Source organism: Etheostoma cragini, chromosome 6 (genome assembly GCF_013103735.1).
Source record: "Etheostoma cragini isolate CJK2018 chromosome 6, CSU_Ecrag_1.0, whole genome shotgun sequence".
In the NCBI taxonomy this organism is placed as follows: Eukaryota; Metazoa; Chordata; class Actinopteri; order Perciformes; family Percidae; genus Etheostoma; species Etheostoma cragini.
Genome location: NC_048412.1, coordinates 18,404,036 through 18,428,326, shown reverse-complemented (window position 1 = coordinate 18,428,326; position 24,291 = coordinate 18,404,036). Strand labels below are relative to the sequence as shown.

General features: G+C 42.3%; 2 protein-coding genes and 1 long non-coding RNA gene across 3 annotated transcripts in view; 1 reads left to right on the top strand and 2 right to left on the bottom strand.

The window, feature by feature from the left end:
• cacng7b (calcium channel, voltage-dependent, gamma subunit 7b) overlaps positions 1–5,019 on the bottom strand; it is a 12,791-nt gene extending 7,772 nt beyond the window's left edge. The window contains exons 1-3 of the mRNA XM_034874298.1: positions 4,755–5,019; positions 614–809; positions 138–224 (exon numbers count right to left, since the gene is read on the bottom strand). Of these exons, the coding sequence (XP_034730189.1) occupies positions 138–224; positions 614–809 (283 nt within the window). The 5' untranslated portion in view covers positions 4,755–5,019. The remainder of the gene's footprint in view (positions 1–137; positions 225–613; positions 810–4,754) is intronic.
• Positions 1–18,821, top strand: part of LOC117946315 — a 27,669-nt gene extending 8,848 nt beyond the window's left edge. Inside the window, exons 2-3 of the long non-coding RNA XR_004656997.1 lie at positions 1,597–1,603; positions 18,811–18,821. This is a non-coding gene — a long non-coding RNA (uncharacterized LOC117946315). The remainder of the gene's footprint in view (positions 1–1,596; positions 1,604–18,810) is intronic.
• Positions 7,064–24,291, bottom strand: prkcg (protein kinase C, gamma). The gene is made up of 17 exons (XM_034874169.1): positions 23,523–24,291; positions 22,300–22,556; positions 19,744–19,775; positions 19,547–19,629; positions 18,480–18,591; positions 17,573–17,701; positions 17,302–17,458; positions 16,682–16,883; positions 15,769–15,966; positions 13,714–13,887; positions 13,302–13,393; positions 12,771–12,833; positions 12,468–12,606; positions 11,330–11,410; positions 11,039–11,146; positions 9,692–9,832; positions 7,064–8,911 (listed from the first exon to the last, which is right to left on the bottom strand). Exons 2-17 carry the CDS (start codon positions 22,539–22,541, stop codon positions 8,750–8,752), a joined length of 2,115 nt encoding a protein of 704 aa, XP_034730060.1. The 5' UTR covers positions 22,542–22,556; positions 23,523–24,291; the 3' UTR covers positions 7,064–8,749.

Here is a 24,291-nt window from a genome sequence, read left to right as displayed (position 1 = left end):
TTGACTCACTAATGGTTGCAGTTCTAAAATGATGTTCAAATTTCAGTACCCACGATTAATCAGCAGGGGGACTCTGCAGTTCCTCTCATACAGCAGATTGTGTGTCATGTCACAGGGCTGTTGTATGTTTTACTTACTGAGGATATTTGCAGTGTTTTCAGTGGTGATCTCAATATCAGGTTCAGTGAAGTACTCAGACGCAACACATCTCCCGTTCTCTGCTCCTGAGAGGAAACACACACACACAAAAAGGAAAATGTTGGGGTTTGCTTCTAGGATCAAAGTCAGTGATGCATGAGGAAACAACACAAAACCACAAAAAAGCATGTGGGTCTCTTCCGTCCTGCTCACAGGTAATGATCATGTTTTGTGACAGGTTTGATTCTGGAGGCCAAAAGCTCGCTTTCTCTCTTTTCTCCCCTCACTGCTCTCTTGCTTGGCTGCTTTTTTTAATTTATTTTTTTACAGTTTGTCTGTAGCTGTGATGATGTGGACATATGCACACACTTGTAGCAGCATTGTTTGGATTGTGTGTGTGTGCACACCTATCTGACTACTACAGTCATGATTTCATTTTTAAAAGTGAATCTTCAAACATGTTGTATCTTCCTACCGGCCACGAAGCAAACTCTCCAGAGGCCTGAATGTAGCGCCATCTTCACCTCCATGCTCTGGTTCTGCTGCAGGATGATGCCCTCCACCATGATCAGCCAGTAGTCAGTGGACACAGCCACCCCCACCAGCAGCAGCCCGCAGGCTCCGAACACTGTGGACAGGATGGTCAACGCACGGCTACTGCACGAACTCATCTGGAGGGCGGAACGAAGGAGGGAAGGGTGTTAGAGAAGAGGAGGAATGACACGTCACAACTGCGGAAACACAAACGTAGGTGCATTTGGATAGGGTCATGGAGGGAGGTCATGAGGAATGGGGGGAAACACCGAATGTGACGCAATCACATGCAAACAGCTGTTGGCTATCTTCCTGTCTCCTCTTGTTATTCCCAAATAAATAATGAGTTAGTGACACAGCTGGTGGCAACCAATCCTGATAAAGGTTAGTGAGAAGTTAATGCAACAGAGGCAAGGACTAAAATATAGATAGTAGAAACACACACACACACAGATCAGGAGAGGTTCTGTGTGACTCACACATATTCTTTCTGTGACTTAGTTCCAGTTGATGGGGAAAGACTTCACTGCAAATCCTTTGAGCATGCTGTCTGTATGTATTTGTGAGTTTCTATGCGTGTGTGTGTGTGTGTGTGTGTGTGTGTGTGTGTGTGATTGTTCAGCCACTAGCCTTTGCTTAATTTGGACCGCTGTTTAGTATCATTAGCTTGACAAATAATGGAGAACAAATGCATGAGGAAAACACAAAGCGGGCTTGTGTTTACTGTAAACACCCTCAATTTGTTCAGATATTAAGCACATTGTGTGTTACACTGGGAGGATCATCACTATAATGTAGCTGATGTCATATCTTCCTTTTTAAGAGCTTAACTTCACTCTTGTTTGAATATTTTCTGACATTTTTGGATGTGTCTTTTGTTCAAAATTTACAGATTTTTTTTATATATTTTTCAATTTAGCCAAGTTTATATGTGGTGGTCACTGTATTAGGCACTAATAGTTGGGTTTTTCTAAATAACACAGAGTATGGTCTAGACCTGCTCTTTTATGAAAAGCACAGTGAGATAACTGTTCTTGGGATTTTGCGCTATATAAATAAAATTGAATTGAAAATTGAATTAATAGCTATACTATGGGACCACCTTTAGTTCTTTCAGCAGGAGTTTGGCACATGGTGGTGGCATCTCTCGGTGCCTGCATGTATGCTGTGAGCATCACGTTCCATCTGGCAGGCTGTGCAGGCCTTTAAAGTACACTTAAGTGATTTTGAATGAAAGGTATAAACACACACTCATACTCAAGTTACTGTTTGCAGACAGAACTGTGGAAAAGAGGCAGATGGAGCTTTTCCACCAAATATCTGATCGTTACTGTCACAGAATAATTGATATTAGTTCTGACAGAAAATGTTTTTCCCCCTCTATTGTCCAGTACGTAACTTCTTAGGCTTTGGCCTCTTGTTCTTACAGTCACTGACAGGAGTGAAATCAGACACGTTCTGCTGCTGGTGTATCACAGCTGCTGCTTCAATGTTTGAGAAGATCTGTTTGAGCTTTTCCTCCACATATCGCTGTTGTGCTGAGCTGTTATTTTGATACTTGTGCCTGGTTTTGACTGTCATTAATAAAAATATTCACAGTGCATCAGCTAACCAGATTCCTTTTTTTCAGTTTCTTGTATCGTTTGCTGTAAATTCGCACCTGTGTATTATTAAAAACATAACTTTTAGTGTAACGGACACTGGGCTTCTGTTCCTTGTCACTGTCTTGTGGAGTGAACCATTTGCATAGAAAATGTTTGGTAAAATGTTTAGCCATGGCTATGCCAACTAATTCAACACCGACCATTTATCGGGTACTTAAGAGGGCTTTGAGGATGGAAAATGAATGCCAAATTACTGAATTAAACATGAGAACCACCTTATTCTTCTCCTGGTCTTACTTTGTAAGACAAGCCTTTGCATCTTTAAAGAACACAGTTATAATAGATATAACCAGTCTGCTGGGGAATGAAGATTAAGCTCTTAAAGATTAAGCTTGGCCTCATCTTATCTGGACAGCTATTGTGCAAGATGTAACCATTATAGAAGTTGCTTCAGTTTCTACGCAGCACTGAGGAGAAATAGAGCTTCTTTTGTTAGCAAGGGTATGTGTAACAGAGGTAGCTGGTGGTTAAGGGTATGCATCCCAGATAAAAGTGTGTTGGCTTGTTAAGGCTGAAAGAAGCACGTGAAGCACTGGGCGAGTTACCACTATGAAGGAAAAGTGTGACCAACCACTAACATTCCCACAAACAAGACAGATTACGGATGGAAAATCAAGGCGATCAAAAGACAAAGGTACAAGATTTACAGACGGCAGGATACATCCATCTGAGACACAGGGGCACAAATAAAGATGTGTATCCTAAGTTGCACATCCAGCGTTCTTTAACTTTTCTTCTTTATTTAACGGTTGTGAATCATGTAACAGGCCTAGAAGTGGCCACTGCTGCTGCTGACACTCGGAACTAGTGGACAAGAATTTGAGCCAGTGGGATTGAAAGAGTTTGAGGTAGTTTCCGTAAAATATAAAGGGGATATAAAGATATAAAGATGAACAGAAAGAAGTGGGAATGAACAATCACATCGTCCAACAGTTGGAGGGTGTGCCAAAGTGGTCAGGAACGAGTGAGAATCAGCTGGAGTTACAACCCAGCAGACAAGAGTAGGCCCGAATGGCTCTTCCAGACTGGTTCAGCACCACGGACAACACCCTCATCTCCCTCATATAGACTCCCCGTCACATTGAAAAGATGTGAAATACATCCTGCTGGGTCATAATGGATTTGGACACAAACGAGAGGAACAGATTCCACTCTTCGCCGCCCATTTATTGTGTTCACATCATCCCTCCCCAAAAAAAAAAAACAACGTTAAAGAGCTTTTGCAGCTTTGGGAGAAATAGCCATTGAGGACTTGAGATTGAGATTCAGCAGAAGAAGAAAAAATTGCTGTTAGATTTGTGATAACAATCCCATTTTAGCACTCCGAGACAGGCCCCTCAGCTCCCTCACCTAGAAAGTAATGAGCCAATTGAATTGGTTAGATAGGTGCCACAAGGGGGACAACAGGTTTAATTCTCTCTAATCTGTCACAATCAGACTGACATCACCTCTAAGCCTTGCAGTCAAGAAAGACACCAAGAGAAAGAGTGAGCGACGGGTGAGAGGAGACGATTGGGAGATGTGCTGAAGAAAAGAAAGTGTTAGCAGAGAGGAGAAATAGGAGGACGAAACTATGTTTAGAGAGTATTTAAGGCAGGGACAGCACAAGTACATGTGGCAGATATAGGTTAACACAGGGAAAGACCTTGGCCCAAAAAATGGAAGGAGTACCCAACAAGAACGCGCATGACGGGGAGGCGCCTACACCTGTGCTAAACTACCACCTTGACTGTAAAGCGTCTCAAAAATCAGTCCGAGAGCAGGATGGAATCACCTAGTGGAAAATAAATGACTTCATAAGGACTAAACGTGGATATCGTGACTCAATGGGTAGGTTTGCTCATGATTTCTCAGAGCATTTCAGCTGCGCAGCCACACTCTGGAGAAACTCGCACCATTTTCACAGAGCCGAGCAGGATAATTAAACATCCTATTTTCTGTAAACTACACGTAGGCTACGTAAAGCGGGATCTGTATCCTGGTAAAGGGTTGACTGAAGAAGTGATGTGCGCAAATGATTGTTTAGAAACACTCCTGTACTGTCACACACACTCACACGCGGAGTTTGGAGATGATAAACACAGAGCAGGGAACATGTGAGCGACTCACACACAAAATTGGGATGAAATGGGGGGGGGGGGGGGGGGGGGGGGGGGGGGGGGGGGAATGAAGAGCAGCTGAACGACTCGGCTTCCAGGTAACATTAAACTGTGATATCTCCGAAGACAGATGAGCGGCTGTCTTTACGCTAACACGACATGAGGACACGTTACGAATGTTGCGCTTTTTCATAGCTGTCTTCACGCACACTAAAAACACATGCATTTTAAATGACTGAGTCAGGTTGAAAAGGTGTCATCTTCACAATTACTGCCAAGAAACTGTAGTTATTGAAAAGGAGAACATTAAATTACTCACCCTGCCACGAGAGTCGTGCGCACACGTCAGTAGCCAAGAAACCTCACACCAGGGAGGCTTGGTGGATTTTTGGTGTCTCTTCTCTCTGTCGCTTCTCTGTGTTTTCCCTTATTCCCCTTACCCTTTCTCTAAATCCCTCACTCTCTTTTTTCTCTCAATCTGTCCCAGGCACTGCGGTGGATTGGTCCAGCAAGCTACTTTGGCTACAACAGAGACATAGCAGGAGCAGGAGGGAAAGAAGTGTTGGAGAGAGAGAGCGAGAGGGTGAGATAGTGAGTGAGTGAGCGCGCGCGCGCCCGAGAGAGAGGGGGAGGGAGAGAGAGAGAGAAAGCGAGAGAGGGAGAAAGAGAGAGAGAGCGAGAGAGGGAGAGAGAGAGAGAGAGAGAGAGAGAGAGAGGGAGTGAGTGAGAGAGAGAGAGAGAGAGAGAGAGGCAGGGAGAGGATGTTAAACTATCATTTCTCTTCTTATCGTTTATCATATTTAAACTATAATACACAGGCCTAATGTAGTTGTATGATGTTGCATAATGTAGTGTATGTTGTATATAGTGTTACGTTGTTTGTTTTATTGCTACATTTTTACATTGTCATAATTGTGTCAATTTACGTCCACATTCATACATTTTGTTTTTTTATCAGCATGTCAGTCATCTGTCACATCACACATTGCATTAACAGGGCAATAAAGCAAAATAAAATTTAATTTCAATTTAAACTTAAATCCAATTTACAGCATTACACATCAAATAGGCTATAAGTAGAAAACACAGTAGATCCCATGTCCGCTTAGTAGCTGCAGTTCATTCAAGAGCTTTACTTTCATTTAAACCCCCATTTTGAGTGGAGATGAATACCAGTTAATCTGCACAGGCAGTATACTCTGTCTCGCTTTCTCTATTCATCCCCCTCCTCATTTTCCTCTTGGCCCCCTCATCATTTGTCTCCTGTGGTCCATGTCCCTTGGTCTATTTTTAGCTGGCTGGTGGAGGAATCCTTTATTTTTAGTAAGGATATCAATAGTCTACAGCACACTCTGACCTAAGGGCATGAGCGTGTCTGTGCGTGTAAGAGAGAGAGAGAGAGAGAGAGAGAGAGGGGGGAAGGAGGGAAGGTGAGAATGACATATTAAGGCAAAATAGAAGGAGAACAGAGAGAGAGGTAGAGATAGAGGAAGAGGAGGCAACAGTGAAAAAGGGAGATGATATCATGTCAAAGTGACAATGAATGATGGACTGTCCACACGACTCCGGTCAGAGAGCCCTGGAGGTTCAGTTACATGAAGATACTGTCAAGATTGGAGTAAAGGTTGTCGTGAGGAGTTTAAAATCAGGCAGTCAACATCAGGTGTACATCAAACAAACAGAGTAAGATTTATCTTTTCAGGAAACTGGCATTTATTCTTTAAAATACCTTATTAAGTGTGAAACGGTCAGTTAGAAACACATCACAGACTATAAAAAAGCCACATCTGCCCTGACAAAAGATATCTACATTAATTCTGTCATCACAAGAATCAATATGAAAACCATGACATCCTTTTATCTTTAAATTGGGATCTAATGTTTTGAAATTCATACAATTAAAAGGTGAGAAAACTCTCACTTTTACTGGCTGAACACCATTATCGGATGATATATACATGTAAACAAATGATATTGTTGATGCAGAGGCTAGGACAAGATAAGACACGCTACTCACAATAAAAGACAACAGTGGGTAGTATATCAAAGAGATAAGCAACAATAATGGATCTGGCAATTAATCCACAGAGAATGACATAAAACAATGTGTTAAAGCATTTACAGTGCAGCACTGACAGAAAAGACAAACAGAGAAGAAGAGAGATAGAGGACAGATAGAGTGGAAGAGAGGGAGGTAGAGCAGGGAGATGGGAAGTTGATGAGATTTTAATGTGAAGGTCAACTTGTTATAACTCAGATCTCTTTAGGGATACCAGTCCCATCGTGATGCTGGAGGGGTTGGAAGGGGAGGAAGGAGGGAGGGCGAGGAGGAGGTGGGCAGGGCAGAAGGTTGGAGGAGGTGGGAGTGTGAGGCTGCTTAAGAAGAGGAGGAGGAAGTGAAAGTGAGATGCCTGAGAGGTGGTTTTGCTGGTTCAACAACTACAGTATCACAGTAAATAGAGGGGTCAGCATCTTCTCTGTGTGTGTGTGTGTGTATGTATTTGTGCAAATACGCACACATGCTTGAGATTGCACTTTTGAGTGCAAGTATGTGTGAAAGTGAGGGAGAGGGAGTGAGCGTGACAGAGATGTGCGAGGAGGAGACAAAGCGAGAGGCTCGTTTCATGATTTTTTCAGCAAGTTTATTTTGACATTCTTTTTCCAGCAGATAAAAACAGAAGTTAACTAACAGATACATAAATGCATAAATGATCTATTGCATTATATATTATTGATTGTGTCGCCTATCGTTATTGTGTGTTGTCACATTTGACCTCAAGTCAAACTGAGCTAAGGCGATCAGATGAAATGCCCTTTTACAGTTGACCACTATTAAAGGGACACACACATGCGCACTCAAAGCAAATCTGTATGATTTTGCTCCTCTGAATGATGGTGTGAAATAACCAGCTGGTTTGTGAGATAAGAGCACTGAAACGGGATTATTAAACTGTATATTTGCAGGCACTTGCCCTGCTCAGATAGTGTTTAATGACAGTGCTGCTATTATTTTTCCATGTATTGAACAGTCCCAGTGAGCCTCAGTTTTAATTACGCCTAATCAATGCTGTGAGTACTTCATTACATAGCAAAAAGCTTCATGGTATACACCACAAAAATAATACTAGGATCTGTACAAGCTTCTTGAAAACATTAAAAAGAGGCATATTTTCTAAGACTGCAAATACATATTTTAGTGTTGTATGATGTCATTAAGGAGCACAGATACTGTATATTGCAATGCGGACAGGCCCGCAGCTTGCTCAGGATTATTAGAGAAAAAAAATCACGTAAATGAAAAAGGATGCAGACCAAACTGTGGCGGTGATGTGAGGACTTCCTCCCAGTGACAATAGAGCCAGGCAGAGTGGGCATGAGCTGGGTGGAGGCAGCACTGCAGCCTACATTAACTGTCACACTGTGCCTGGTGCGTTGTTTCGGCACCACTGTGGTTTATCTGAGGTCACCGGTGTGACGTTAAACTAAGAGTTTAGGTCAGGCCGGAGGAACCTGACTGAGCTACAGGATGCCAGTCTACTAAATAAAAAAGGCTACTTGCTCAGTTTGCATCATCAAAGTGTCAACACTCTCTCACACACACACACACACACACACACACACACACAAAGTGAGATAGATATTTCGAAAGACACAATATAGAGCTTCTGATGCTGAATTACTGTTCTGTGTATAAATGTATTTGACCTGCTAAGAAACATTTTTGTTTTCTTGTGCATGAACTGTAAAAATGATTAAAAAGTGACTAGTTTTGCCTGTTGAGCTGTATGAGAAAAACCTGACTTGTATTCATTTTGTAAAATACAGCTTCTTTATACTCAAAATTATTTTAATCAGAGTAACAAAATCATTTTTTTAATAAATTGGTTGTAAAGTTACATTGGTGTATTTGCTTGGATAATCTACAATTCTGCAAAACTAATGTGTCAAAGTCAAATCCTTCTAAAACACTGCATGGAAAAGAGATTTATTTCTCAAGTTCATACTACAGTACTCTTATATCAAATTAAGGGATGTCTTCCAAAAAAACCTCTAAGATGGAAACCTACAGCATAATACTGGTTTTGTTTGCATTGCTGCAACACATTACTAACATAATACATGCATCAAAGAGAGTGCATAAATGTGAAGGTGTCTTGGCATTTTCATGTAAACGTCAGAATTTGGTTATGAAAGGAGTCTCTAATACTCGCTGCTAGCTCTCATGTTCAAATTCTTTGTTATAAAACTACTATTAGGGGGATTACCAGGGTATTTTGTGTACCCTCAGAGGAAATGTTTGTGTGGGAGTTGTTTTTAAACAGCAGTGAGAGGCGATGGGGCAAAGTCTGGATTTTGGAAGGTGAAGCCCTGGAAGTCTTCTGGGTTGATGGCTGCTAGTATATCCGGGTCAGAGGGAGTGAGAGCTGGTGGAGCTGCTGTGAAGAACTTGTCGAAGTTTTCACCTTTTTTCCCACCCTAATGAAGAAAAGGAGAAGATTAGCATGCACATCCACACATTTGTTATTATTCCTGATTGCATAGACATCATCCTTCTGAAAAAAGACCTAAGAAAAGCCAAATTATAAAAAGACTCCACCTACGTATCTCTTTTTCTCACCCACACCCTAGTTTTCTCTCGAAGGAGCTCTCTACCACACCTACTGCAGGAAGAAAGCTGCTCACGTCTCCTTTCCTGCTCCTTGACAACCATTATGCTGGACGATATGAATCTCATTAGGCTAATGGGCCTGGCCTCTAACCCCTGAGCGTACTCAACTCTCTCAAGGCACACCTCACCATTGGCCACTGACTAATGGTGACATATATTTGCATAAGGGAGGAGTAGGCAGGACCCCAAGGTCAGGGGGTTCTGTCTGTTATAACTGGACTGTCTGATCCTCAAAGCCCATCTCTAGAAACCAGCAGAGGTGATGAAAGAGAGAAACGATAGGGGAATAGGGAGGAGGGAGGGAGGTAGAAGGCCATTAGAACAGAGAGAAGAAGAGGGAATGAAATGGCAAATACAATGAGGACAGCTGAGAGAGAAAGCATGCTGGGAAATGAGGGAAAGCGTGGGAGTTTGAAAGAGGAGACAGATGGAAGAAATATCCTAATTCAATATCCTAAAAGTTTCCTCTGAGAGACAGAGACAGAGAAAAAAGAGGAGAGGAAAGAAAGAAAGTAAGAAAGAAAGAAAGAAAGAAAGAAAGAAAGAAAGAAAGAAAGAAGAGTCTGTAGTCCATCTGTTCAACTGACAGTTCTGGGTTTGAAGGGTGCCGGGATCTCCAGTCTCTCCAGACGGTCCCAGTCAATCCAGCAGAAGAATGGATGCTCCCTGATTTCTCTTTCTCCATCCTGTCCTCCCCCCAGACGCTTGGCCGGGTGCTTCGTCAGAAGCTTGGGGAAGAGTAAAAAAAAAGGAGGGAAATATTGGAAAAACAGAAGAAAAATACTGTGGTAATCATGGGACACAGGTTAATTATAACCCGCTCTGCTTTTCTTACTCAACAATGTGCATGGCATGCTTGAAATATTATTTAAATGTATTTTAAATGTCATATGAGGTAAATGTATTTATTATTTATTTTGATTGGTATTTTGATTGTGTGTGTGCACCAATTCACTTTCTGGTTGAGTGAAATAAGAAGATTGATATTACTCTTGTATAAGTCTGCTAAGTATGAAGCTATAGCCAGCAGCAAAGCTTGGCATAAAGACTGGAAACAGGGGGAAACAGCTAGCATGGCTCTGTCCTAAGGTTACAAAATTTGCCTACTAGCACTTCTAAAGCTCTTTAATTAACATATTATTTATTGTTCGATCAACTCAGACAAAAACCAGAGTATAAATATGATTATTTGTTATTTTAAGGGAGTTTAGGTGCAGGAGTATTTCATGTCAACAAGATTTTAGGAAATTACTGCACCCGGCAATCTGGCCCAAATACCCCCTGTAAAATCCCAAATTGTATGTACTGTACTATATAATAACTGTATAATAATCAAACAAGATACAACGTGTAAACTACTGAGCTTTAGAGATGCTGACAGGAGGATTCATTTTTACCTTCAGACAGAGCCAGGCTAGCTGTTTCCCCCCGTTCCACGTCTTTACGCTTAGCTAAGCTAATGGCTGCTGGCTCTAGCTTCATGTTCAACAAACAGACATGAGCGTGTCAATCGTTGACAGGGGCTGGGAGGGGGCCTTGGGAAGAACCTCTACTGTGGGAGGAGAGATCATGTCTGCACCCTGTCATGGGAATGCCTTGGTAATGCCCAGTCAGAGCTGCTTAATGTGGCTCGGGAAGGGGAGGGTTTGGGTCCCTGCTGGAGCTATATAAACCCTACGACCCAACCCCCGATTAGTGGATGAAGATGGGGGAATGGATCAATCTTCTCATCTACCTCGACAACACGGCAAATATGCGTATTTCCTAACATATTTTCTAACTATTCCTAGTGTTCCCATTCCTAGTATTCAACAATGGTTAAGCTTTGCTGGATTTAATTAAACATATTTTAGAAAGTAATTGAATTACATTTTTCTGATTTACATGGGCATTGATCTTAATTGTCTGTGTTACATAAGGGAATGGCATCTTACTCCCTTGCAGATAGCGACAGCTTCACGAGAGAGATTTTTCGGGTATATGACACTCTGTTCCATGATGGACTGAAACAGCTCATCTTCGTCAATACCATCAAATGGTGGCTAGAAGGAAAAGACAGAGAGAGAAGAAAAAAAGAGAGAGTTACCACGAGAACCTGTGAGCATATTGAAATTAAAGTTCTCTTAAAAGTCTTTTGAAGTTTCCTTTGTAATCCAAAGGACAAGCACTGGAGGCTTAAGTGTCTGTGAATGAGGCTCTATTGTTAGAGTTAAGCTGAGTGTTACCTGTCCTGCCAGCATTTCATACAGCAGTACTCCATAGGACCACCAGTCCACTGCTTTATCGTAGGGCTGATATGCCACAATCTGAAAAGGATGGAGAGAACAGGAGAGGAGATAAAACAGGTAGAATGGCAGTGCAGAGATAAGGAAGTAGACAGAAGACGGGGAAAGTGAGCAAAAGTGCAGCATGCAGCTATCAGAGACGGGTGAAAAGCAAGGGGAGAGAGAGAGGAAAGTATGGTATTAGAGAGGATAAATGGATGAATGTGCTCAGAAATAATCAACACATGATTTTTGTGCTGCATGGGAACAATTCCCAGCTGCTGGGGAAATACATTTCATCTCTTCCAAAATGGCAGATGCAGGAAAATCAATGGGTGTTTACATAAGAGAGTCGATACCCAGGGGTACCATAGCAAGGATTACAATATCAAAGACGTATCAAAGACAGTCACATCTTCTCTTTCTCTTTTTACTGGGTCTGTCTACTATACCACAAACCAGACAGTGGGAAATACTTCACTCTTTCTCTGAATTGTATTTGTTAATGATTGCTTAACACACAAACACACAGACAGAAACACACACACACACACACACACACACACACATATTTCAAACAATTTGTACGATAAGCGTTATACAGCATACAGTTCCAGTATGATATTTAGCATTTCATTAGAGTGTCAAAAAAAATAAGAGAAGCAAAATCTCCTCCACTGTTTTCAGGCTAAAGTATGCATCCTTGTCAATGAAATCCTTTTGAGATGAGTTTTCAGTGGTTTGTGTTACTCTTACGGGAGTTAATCGCCTTAAGTCAATTGCAGCAAGAGAAAGTAAAACTGGTAAGACAAGGTCTCTGAAGGACAATCTTGACGTTCTCTGAGCACAAGCACACACCACTGCTAATTGAATCATGTGAAGTTAATTATTCAAAAATGCTGACAAGGTCAGAGAGGACGGAGGAGATGAGAGGAGCTGCAGCGACACAACTTTCCGTCTCGCAGCACTGCAAAACAGGTCAAGCAACTGAAGAGGGGAAGACGGGTGAAATGAGGGGAAATGAGGGATCTAAGAAGCAAATGAGGGAAATTCAGGAGTTTGAGTCTGGAGCACAAAGTGAGAGGCGGGTTTTGTGTACCTCGGGGGCGATGTAGTCAGGAGTGCCGCAGAACGTGTGCGTGGTGTCACCCTGTAACATGCCCTCCCTGCACATCCCAAAGTCGGCTATCTTTATGTGGCCCTCGCTGTCGAGCAGCACATTATCCAGCTTCAGATCCCTGAGAAAGGAGGAGACAGATCATACAGGTATGAATCATTTTGATAGATAACATCTTTAGAACAGTCATTAGCTACAAAAGACATGATAAATCTGTGTCACATCTGTGTGCTTCAGTGACAGCGCCAAACCAGGCCAGGTTAGATGAGCAGCCCACTTCTCTACCTGTAGATGATGCCTTTGCTGTGGAGGAAGAAGAGGCCAACCGCTATCTCTGCTGCATAAAACCTGCAGGGAGAAAGAAAAATGGGTGGGGGGTCTCACTACTGGTTGCTTTATCTTTTGAAAAATTGGCAAAGGCTTTGAGCGAGAAAAGATAGCCGAAAACTCAAGGGGGTGATGAAACAGAGAGAAACCAAATAGATTAAAGACAGAAAAATGAAGAAAGAGAGCGGGATATGAGCAACAGGGTGAGAATTAGTTTTAGATCATTGATCAAAGAATATTGACTAGATGAACAGCCAGGGGGAGGGGAAATATAGATGGAAAGATGAGACTGGTGGGAGGAGCAAGTCGTGAGAACGAGAAGAGGGCTGCTACTTGAGTTGATGACTTTTTGTGAGTCACCAGGTATAATGAACAAATCAAAGAGATGAGTGTGTGTGTAAAAGAACAGAGGATAAAAGAAAGAAAATGAGAAGCTGTAGATGAGGACTGTAATTAAAGGTGAAAGAAAGGAGCGTTTTGACTACATACGCTGCATGAGGCTCTTTGAACTTGCCAACTATCTGAATGTGAAACATCAGGTCTCCTCCGTTGACATATTCCATTACATAATACAGACGGTCCTGCAGGAACAAAACACACACACACATGGACACACACATACACTCTCCATACATAATCACTTCTTGTCCAAATTAAAAAGCAATCTGTTAAAACCTCCTTCAGGACCAAGGACCCTTGTTAAAGAAAGCATACTCATTATTTCATTTATTAATCAGAAATCTCAGGCAGCCTTTGCTGAAACAACTCCTGGGAGGACTACACAGCCAACATGTCAGGTAGGTTTATGGAAAATATAATGAACATTTATGGGTTCATTTAGGACCCTGTATACTCTTCTACACACACAGACCGACCAACGGTCTATGAGACCGACACACACCTCAGTCTGGAAGGCGCAGTAGAGTGATGTGAGGAAGTGAGGGCGAGAGGAAAGCGCCAGGACCCTCCTTTCCACCAGGGCGCTCTCCATGTCCTCGTCCTGGTAGAGAACGTCTTTCTTCAACACCTTTATGGCAAACAGTCGCTCGCTGCCTCGCTCCTCTGCCAGCAGCACCTGCACGGAGACAGAGAGAGAAGAGAAAGTTTAGCAAAAACAAGAAATTGAAAGCAGCTAGAGCACGGCCTAAACCTTCAAGCCCATAAATAAACACAATGTTTATTCATAGAAAGCACTACACCCACTGTCTGCTAAAATACAATTTTTAAATTCCATATTCACTCGTTCCAAACTTTTCATTAAAGGCCCATAAATAAACACAATGTTAATTTTTTAAAAACACTACACCGACTGTCTGCTAAAATTTTTAAATTACAAATTCCTTAACACAGTTAACAGAACAGCACTCTTTGCGTCAAAGTCTTAAATGCATCTCTAACTAGAGCTTTACTTCTAGCTTTAGATAGAATTATGCATGTACTGCAATGCTGCCAGTAATGAACATTTTTAGGTCATTGTGTTATTAGTGACATGATGCTCTAGTTAGGAGGAAACTAGTTCTGCTGTTTGAATAAAAATGGCGTGCTTTTGAGGCAGATTTGCAATATTTTTTGCATGAAATCAAGTATCAGGCTAAGCCAGGACTTGTTTAGAGTGTCTAGTATTAAAAAATGCATGTACTTGTAAGAGAGTTATCACATCATATGAACAGATGCTTACGCAAGTTCAGTCCTGTGCAAATTTACCCGACATGGTGAACTAACTGAGGCAATGTTTAATTAAAGCTGCTCTACGCTTGCAGATTTCAAGACATGTTAATGTCATGATAAAAAAGCGAAGCGGCTCTAGTGTTTTTATCAGACATTTAAAATGTATTCAACATCTATTTCTTCAATCCTGCGAAACTGGGTTTGCTCTGAAGGCTAATGATGCTATAATTTTTTACAATGAGAGCCACATGACACGGGTTTTACTGTGGTCCGTGGGAAAGATATGGTCAAGAGCACTAAAAAAGTGCTGACAACAATGCTAAAAATCGTCTGGCAACCTGCAGCGCTGTGCTGTAATTGCCACTGGCTAGTGGGGATGTAATTTTACTTTCAAATAACTGTGAATAGTAGCAAAAATGACATGGGGTCATTTGCTTCTATAGAAGGCTATGTGTGCGTGTGTGTGTGTTTGTGCAATGCTGTTGATGAACTGAGTCACCGAGTGATCTCGTCTCCTGCACTTCCCCGTGGTCCCAAACTAACTAACTCATACCTCTTCAGAATATTAAAAATCTTACTAACACAATCACATGTACTTTTCCCTCTTTTCTGGCCTTGTTATCCCACTTCCTTTTGGTCATTGTGTCACTTTCCGCAGCACAGAAATTTCCTCTCTATCTTAGTTTTACACTCCATCACTCTGCAGCCCCGGGGTCTGTGTCTCCTTTTCTCGGGTCATTTTTTTTCTCACATCTTATGTAAGTTGAGTCTATTTCTCCCGTCCTCTGTAGACTCTGCTCTGACAGTTATGAAACAGCACAGGGGGGTTTCAGAGGAGGAAGAAGGACTCAAAGCTCCACTCTCTTCATTATGCCTCATCTACTGGGGAATTAAAGAGAAAATGGAGAGCAGAGACACCATTGAAATGAACACCTCCAGGAGGACTGTGTGGCACGCATGTAGGAAGCCAGCCAGCATGAGCTCACGACTGCTGACAACACAAAAGAAGCTAAGGGTTAAAAGGATCATTTGGCAGCATAGTAGGACAGACAATAAGCATGTTTGTAAGAAAAGTTTTTTTTTACAAAGATATTCCACCTAGAAGCTGCTGTATGAAAATCCACTTTAAGGTCAAGTCCATCAATGGAAATTATTATTCAAAGCCAGGAATAATCGTTGCTGTTTTCAGCATGAACAGTCTATTTGCTATCACCTACAGCTGTTGAATCAGAAGCACTGATTGTATGTAGAGATGATGACAGTTCGTCTCAGCGGCTGCTGTGTTTACCTTGCCAAAGCTGCCTTTGCCAAGCACCATGAGGAAGTTGAAGTCAAGGATGCCCACTTTGACTTTGGCAGGGCCTGGGGTGTGGACTGGTGGGCAGGATGGTACAGGGGTTGGTGACAGGGCCGCATGGAACGGTTCAGACAGCGCGGCAGGTAGTGCTTGGGGCAGAGAGGGTGTTGTGCCGTCTGGCAGAGGCTCCTGGAGAATCGTAGTAGGAGAGTGAAGAGATGAATGGATGGATGCAGTCCAGCACACGAGCACACACACAAACACACACACAAACACACACACACACACACACACACACACACACACACACACACACACACACACACCTTCCTACCGCTAGCTTTGGATATGTTTTTTTTCTCAGCTAAAATAGGGAGGGGCGGTTCAAGATCCTGACACAGTGTGAGCTGTTGCTTTTGTTGTTTATTCAATGTAGGTAATTATAAGTTGATAAAGGCCAAGGCCTTAGGATAAACGGTTATTAGCATGGAAAAAACATCAAAGGCTGCTCCAGTTACAGGCTTTTTTTTTTTTTTGTTAGAAGTGCATTTCTAGAATAATTGCTTGTGCACCTTCAGCTCTCTGTCTGTTGCCGTTCTTAAAGTTTCTTCACTTCAGGAAACAACAACAAACAAGCTAGTAAGCTACATGATGAAAATGGCAAGTTTTGCAGACTATTTGGATCATGCAACAAGGCAGGCCTGCTTGGTTCTTTCAGGGAAAATTTTGGGACCTATTGGTGAGGACTGCTTTTCTTTTATCCCAGAATGTACAGTACGTGTGGTGCAGCCAGACCTTACTCGGCAGCACTGTGAAGATAGGCCCGGCAACGTGAGACTAGTTTTTTTTCAACATTAGGATCAATGGCTGTTTTTTCCCATCCGTACTGGAGTAAGTTTCCTACCTGCAGATCTGGGTCTGGCACAGGGATGTTATAGTACTCTCCCTCATCTTGGGCGAGGAGTTTGAACCAGCCGCTGATAGGACGCCTGAAGATCTCACTCACTCCAAAAGACAGCGCTCCCATGAAATCGTTCCTGGATGTGCGGTCCCAGTCCCATACCTCCACAGACAAACGCCTGTCCCACTGGTGCCCGCGCACTGAGCTGTAGAGACAAACACAAAAACTCAAAATCACTGGGGAGGGTGAGCTCACTGTGCAAGCAACACAACGATGCACAAAGACACAGAAGCTAATGATTGTTTTTCTTACTTTTTTCACCTTTCTGACAATTTTCAGATTTCTAAGGCATTTTCCAAATATTCTAACTTAAAAATGCCTACATAAAGGTAGTAAAGGATGAAATAATAACACTGTTGATGTACAGTAAGCTGCTTATAATCACAGAGCATCATTCTTATTTTCTACCCTCTAATCTTTGTTTTTCAGGGTCCCTTTTAATGACTCAGTGATTCCAGGTTCTGGGACATTTTACTGTAATTTAATTGTCTCAAAACCAAGTACTATTTTGTCTCAAAACCAAGTACTATTTCCACCTTGGATTAAAGTTCACAAGGACTCACAAGGTGAAACTCTCATTCCAGACGGGATTAAGTGTTGAGCGGATGGTCTTGGTCTTCTGTTTGCTGTGGCTCTTCGGGTCTGGAATCAATTTCAGTTTAACATACGGGTCTGACAGGCCGTTTGGATCCATGGGCATCAGGTTACGAGCCTCCCGCACTGAAGAGAAAGTAGAATAAAAGAAAGCAGAGAAAGAGAGAGAAATCCTTCATTACCTGTGTGATCCTACGATTTCTTTTAAAACACTTCCCACGATCCAGCTGGTCCCTTCACCTGTGACATAGACATCCTCCGTATCTCCTCTGACAGTCAGGTGGATCCTCCCTCTCTTCTCTGTGTGGTCTTGACCACAGAGACTGGGAACACTGGTCTCACACCGTCGATGGACGTTCATGTCACAACCTTACAGTTCAAAGATACACATCCATAGAAAGTATGAACAAACGCATGCATGGGTGCCAAAAATGGTAATTAGATAAATAGCAAGTTGAAATGATCAAATGTATACTATACATAAAATGTCTATCACACTGACTGTCAAATAAGGGCAAACCACCTATTTTAACCAAAATAACACTTCCTAACCCCTACCCTGATCCTCACTTCAAAGGACCAGCTTAACATTTTGAGAAATACACTTATTCACTTTTTTTGTCAATAGTAAGATAATAAAACTGATACACTTGCCATGTCTTACCTGTCATTTTAGCTCTACAGCAAGGAGCCTGTTAGCTCAGAATTAAGACTTTAACAAGGGGAAACAGCTAGCCTGCCTCTCTCTGACGGTAACAAACTAGCAACTCCAAAGCTCAGAAATTAACATGCCACATCCCATTTGTTTGGTGGGTAAAAAACTGACTATTTGGGATTTTCCAGGTTATTGTGCTTTAGACTGTTTCTTCACCAGGCACTAGTCACTTCCTGGAGTCTCCACTGGTTGCCAATCTAATCATCTAATTCTCTGCAAGAAAGTGAATAAGCATATTTCCCAAAATACCCTAAACATAAACTTAACAAAGTCAACTACAACTTAATTGTAGAAATTTTGTCAGGACCAACTTCATTTCCCTAGCGGGAAGGTGACTTCCAATAATGTGTCTGTGTTAACTGATTCACGTCTCCACAACAAAAAGTACACACACTGATTTATTACACATTTTTAATACGTGGTGAAACTCACAGCCACATTTCATGCCCTGGTGTATGAGGCCGTACAGCAGCGAGCCACAGTGGTCGCAGAAGGTGGGACTGGAGTAAGTGTGGACTTTAAATGCGTGCTGACTCTTCAGGTCCTGAAACACAACAGAAACAATCTGCATTGAGAACACAAACACACACACGCACACGCGCACACACACACACACACACACACACACACACATACACAGTGTGACCATGGCAGAAACGGTGAACACGCCCACATTTACACACAAACATGCATGAGTATAATTAGTGGAGAGATGTTGAGTGGGGTATTCATGAACAAGCCAATTAGATTTCTCCACTGGGAGATGACATATAAAGCGAGAGAGCATCTCGGCAAGGCTGTGTGTGAGTGCTGCAGGTGTGTGTGCATGCGTGTGTGTTTGTACTGTGCAGAGAGAGATGAATCATTTTTTATCTCTCTACAGCTCATCAGACCCCACCACCACTCTCCGCACACCACCTCCTCCCAAACTTCTTTCCCTCTGAGCCGCTATTTAAAAACACTGTCACCCTGTTTCTCCTCTGTGTGTGTTCTTTAACTCTCTCATCCTTTTATTTCTCTCCCTCTAAACACTCACAAACTGTTACACACATGTTCCCCTTGACCTAATTTCTGAGGCAGTTTATTTGGCTGGCAGAACACCAAAAAATGTTTACAAAAAAACAATCTCCCTGAAATCCTCATAATGCCACAGAGAGGAAGACTGAGTAGGCCAGTGTGTTGCTCTCTCCCCCCTCTAATTCTCCCTCTTATCAGTCCCTCTGCCCCTCCACCTGCATCTCCCCCACTCTCTATCTTCAACTCGCTGCATCTCTGAGGCCTTGTAAGATGACATGCCATGAGTGCAGACGTCAGAGATGCGGGATGCGAAGGATGCACGGATTGACGGATGAGTCATGCACACGTGCTCCTGGCACTGAGCGGATGGGTAAACATGATGATGACAGGCTAAATCTCGACAAATATGGAAAACAAGAAATTGAGAGGAAAAAGATGGAAACAAAAGTGAAAGTAATGAATAAGCTAACACATCTGCTCACTTCTGGTCTGGGGCCCGCCACAGAGCCAGGACAAGTGAAGGTGACAAGTTCGTGACATCTTTTGTGGACCACAAAACTGCAAACTAGAGGAAACGCAAGGAACAATGTGCTCAAAAAATGAACCAGTCACACTGAGAATATTATCTGAGAAGATAAAATATTGCGGAAAAAGACAGTAACAGCGGGTTTATCGTTACCTTGACATTGGAATCCCTGTTTGCCAATGCCCCTAAATGAAAAAGGCACATGGATTAAGACACAAACACAATCTTCTCTACTCCTCATTGAGGTGAAACATTAAGGTTCTTAGATTGTTTTCAACCCATGCAAGAATAGACAACGCTGCCACGACTGAGATAGTGCTGAGATAGTGTTGCATCATTCCATCCTGTACTGAGACCAAAACAAATGCAGGCACTAGTTGAGAACAAACTCTGTCTCATCAAAAAACAAATGGTGTTAGAGGCTACCGACGTGATAAACAAAGTCATTATGTGTGAAGTTTGAGTGTCTTTCCTCTCTAAGCCACACTGCTGACCAGGCCAAATGGTGTCAGTCACTGTCACACATACACACACACACACACACACACACACACACACACACAATTTAATTCAAAAACAGTTTACAGAACCGCGGTGTTGGCTAGTTTCCAGTGCCTCCTTAGAGCTTTAATTGAATAATTAAAGCCATTGATTGACTAAAGAGTCCACTCAGCGGCTTGCCTGCTCTGAATCAAGTTTTGATTAGAAGGGCAGACGAACAAGACACCGCCGAGAGCTCCTCCACAATAATACTGTTGAGGCCCAGGGGTTCATAGGAAACTGACCACAATCACTGATCTAAAATCAGTTCACCATATGGCTGAGCAGTCATTAAAGACAGGGCTGCAGAGGGTGATCTGATCCTTGATCAGCATTCAACAGAAGTCTCTGTCTGCAGCAATCTTTGTGTTTGAGGCCCAGTTCTACTTTTTGACCAGCAGAGAGCATTGGAGAGTCAGGAATGGGTTTGGACAGATTCAACAGTGTTGCTTCATGGCCAGATAACACAAGGAATTCGCTGCATTTTAAATATAATGCTTTAACGGATGCAATTAATTAAAAAGTAAAATTACATATACAAAAAATGTAACATAATATTAAAAACATTCAAAAAACTCTATAAAATGGTCCTGAATTCTCAAAACCTGCTGGACTGCTAAAGTATTAACCAAAAATTATTATATATTAAATTCCTTTTAAGAGGTATTTGCAAAAGGCCCTTTACTGATGAAATTATTTGACATGTCACAGTATAAAATGAATCATGGCTAAAATCCATTTAGCTGTGTCGCTTTTTTTTCTTAGTCTTTAATTAATCTACCAATCCTCCCCAGGGGGTACCACGCCCAGGTTGAGAGCTGTTGCTCTGACATCCTGTGTGAAGGAAAAGAGTTTTCACCCTGAACTAAGTGCCGCTACTGCAGGGAAGACAGGAGCCAGTTGGAGAAATGTCCTGAAAGCTACCCAGAGGCGGCTGGCACATGCACCGCCCTGCATCCGACATACACCACCACCATATGTCCACACACACACACACACACACACACACACACACACACACACACACACACACACACACGCACACACACACATAGCTTCACTGGACAGAAAAAGCTCTCTGCATGGTTGTGTTTATGGACATTTTAACATGAACACCTATATGCCTGCATGTCAGAGGTCAAACATTTACTCAAGTAACTCCAGTATGAGGTACTGCTACTTTATTAAACTATTTCTTTTCCCTCACTTAGCTGTAAGTACTTTGCAAATTAAGATTAGCGGAAACACATAATCCTTGTCCTGCAAAAACTGTGTATCTCCAAAACATCAACATTAGCAAAACATCAACATGAGCAGCTTTGTGACTGTGAATTTGTGCATTTTTCCAAATTTCTTGTTTTGCATTTTTGGCATTATTTCTTCCATCACCATTAATTGGCTTATATAGCTCAAAAAGTAAAATACTTTTCTAAACTCATAAAGGAGCACTAAATCCTTTAGTTAATCACTTTAAAAAACAAAACGAAATCATCAAATTTGGAGATGCGTAGTTTTCACTGGAAAGTGACTAGCCTAAACTTCAGCAGTTTAAAAGATAGTTGCTGTAGATCTAGTTCAGTTTACTCGTTACGAGAACTTGGCCTGTGAAAACAGTTCCATAATGTCTATTGTGGCTTAGTTGGAGCTTTCCAAAGTCTGAAAATTAACAATATTAGTGACTTGACCTAATGAAGAATAAAAAGTTAGAATGGTGGTTTTGATCTGTCCTCAGGAGACTTTATGGAAGTGACGTATTAAAGAACGCCCCATTGCCTACACCGCTGCCTGTGTGTTTTTGTGCATGTTTGCATGTAGTGTTACTTTCTGTAAGCATTCATAGTACAAAAAACACTTGCTTGTGTGTATGCAGTATGTGTGTCTGCATTTGTGTGCGTACGTGAAGTTCGTAAAGTTACTCCCGTATTGTGTGGGCTGTAGTGTGGAGGTGAGATTATGTGATCAGATCAGGTCAGTGTGGCAACAGAGTGTAGGTTGTTTCTTCAGCTGGCAGCTGAATGTGGTGAAAGAGAGAAAATGTGCAGAGAAAGTCAGTTTCAGATGGAGTAGTGGGATGCCTGAGAAGGCGGCTTATGAACTGCTGGGTTGGTTTCTGTTTAAAAGGGCAGCTGTGTATTTTTGAGTTTGTGTGTTACCAGATAAACCAGGTACCAGATAAAGTCGGTGCAGTGGCTGCAGAAGGTGGGCTGTTTGAAGAAGCGGGCAGTGAACTGGTGGTCTTTAACCTCGACAATCCTCTTGTGTTTGAGCGCTCCCTTCCTCTGGAACACAGGCACCCTGGGTGGAGGGGAGAGGGGCAATGGCAGAGGGGAGGCACCGGGAGAGGTTGCCGATGTAGGGGAGGCCAGTGTCAATGGGGAGAGGGAGGGGGAAGGGGAGATTGGGGTCGACATGATGCCTGGAGGATACTGTAGAAAGAAGAGAGGGTGAGGGAGAAGGGGTATGGATGATGATTGTCAGTACGGAGGGAATGTTGTACAAGCGAAAGACCTTCAACATGGGAGATGGAGGAGGGGAGGAGGCAACAACAGGTAGAAGGAGTGGGAGAAGAAAGGATGAAAAGTGTAATGGGTCATTGTATAGCGACAGAAGTTGTAATAATGGCACACGGGATGCAGGGAGAAGTGAAGGAGTGACGTGATTGAGAAAGATCGAGAACGGACCGAAAGTACAGAAGAAGATGGGGGGGGTGCACGAGCAAAAGACGTGTAATGAGGGAGACAGGGAGGTTAATTCATATATGGAGAAAGAACTCTCCTTAGAGACTCTGAGACGCTGAACGATTAGTGTGACTCACAGTGTGTCCCACATACTGCCTGTCCTTTTTACCTACATCTCCCTCTTGCTGTACCCCTTATATATCCATCCCCTTTGCAGACCGGATAACTCTCCACCCCCTGGTCATCATGTCAATTGTGCCTCCTGTTGCCATGTCAACAACACCCCCACCACCTGCTCCAGTATTAGAGCATGTATGCGATTTCAACTTCCTGCCTGCCCTTATTAGCAAATAGTCCTACTTTATAAGTTAAGTTTGGACCAGAACATTATGTATATGTCTATAGGGAATGAAGAGGAAAAAGGAAAAAGAGAAAAGATGGCTCGAGAAAAAGAGCAAATTAGCCAAAGAGATTGTGGTGCAAGAGTGGCACACTACTAAATGATATATGAAACACCAACAGAGATTTAATTAATAAATAAATAACCTTGTAGCTAAAAGAAAACATGCCAGAGGGAAATGTAATGAAATGATGGTGTCTCAGAAAAGAAGCAGTGGTCAGAAATTAGTAGAAGTAAAGAAAAGAAAAAAATACAAAAATATGTTCTGAAAATGTGGGCAAACCTGCACAGCAAAGACGCCAAAGACACAATACCTGAATTTGTGTTGATTTAGAAAGAAAGCCTTGACAAAAGGATAGCTTTCTTCTCTTCCTCTCCCCCTTTATTAGCCTTGTTTTGCTCACTTCAAAAGAAAGGCTGAGCTGTCACACCTGTAGCTGGTCACCTAAAAAAGAGAGAGTTGGAACGAAAAGACCAATGGAAGTAGTGCTGTGCTAATTAGAAAAGAATCAGCCAAAATGTAAAAAAAAAAAAGAAAAGAAAAACCTATTACAACAAAAAGCGCAAGTGAAAGCAACAAGCGTTTCTGGAGATTCAAGCTTTCTAAGAACCAAAGATAGAAGAGTAAAGTGTTATATATCCGTTAACCCAGAGGCAGGGTGAGGAGGAGGACGGGATAGAGAGGTGGTATTCTCTTTCCAAGATTGATTCTGTTTTTACTAAGAAGAGGATGAAAACGAGAGAGAGAGAGAGAAAGAGAGAGAGAAAGAGAGAGAGAGAGAGAGAGAGAGAGAGAGAGAGAGAGAGAGAGAGAGAGAGAGAGAGTCATTTTGAAATCTGGGTTACTTCTCTCAGGAGAGGGCGAGGGTGGTAGAGGAAGGAGGACTGATGAGACAGAAGCTGCCATTTTGCCACCACCAATACAGTATGGACAAGCAAGCGCCAACTGTCTGAATCTTACTTCGTCTTGTGCCAGACGGCGCAAGGAAAGGAAGAGAAGAGAGAGAGTATCCAGTCTTGAAGAAAAGAGCAGAGTGCTTTAGAGGTGGAGAGTGCAGGAAATGGCCTGTTAAATGCAGAAAT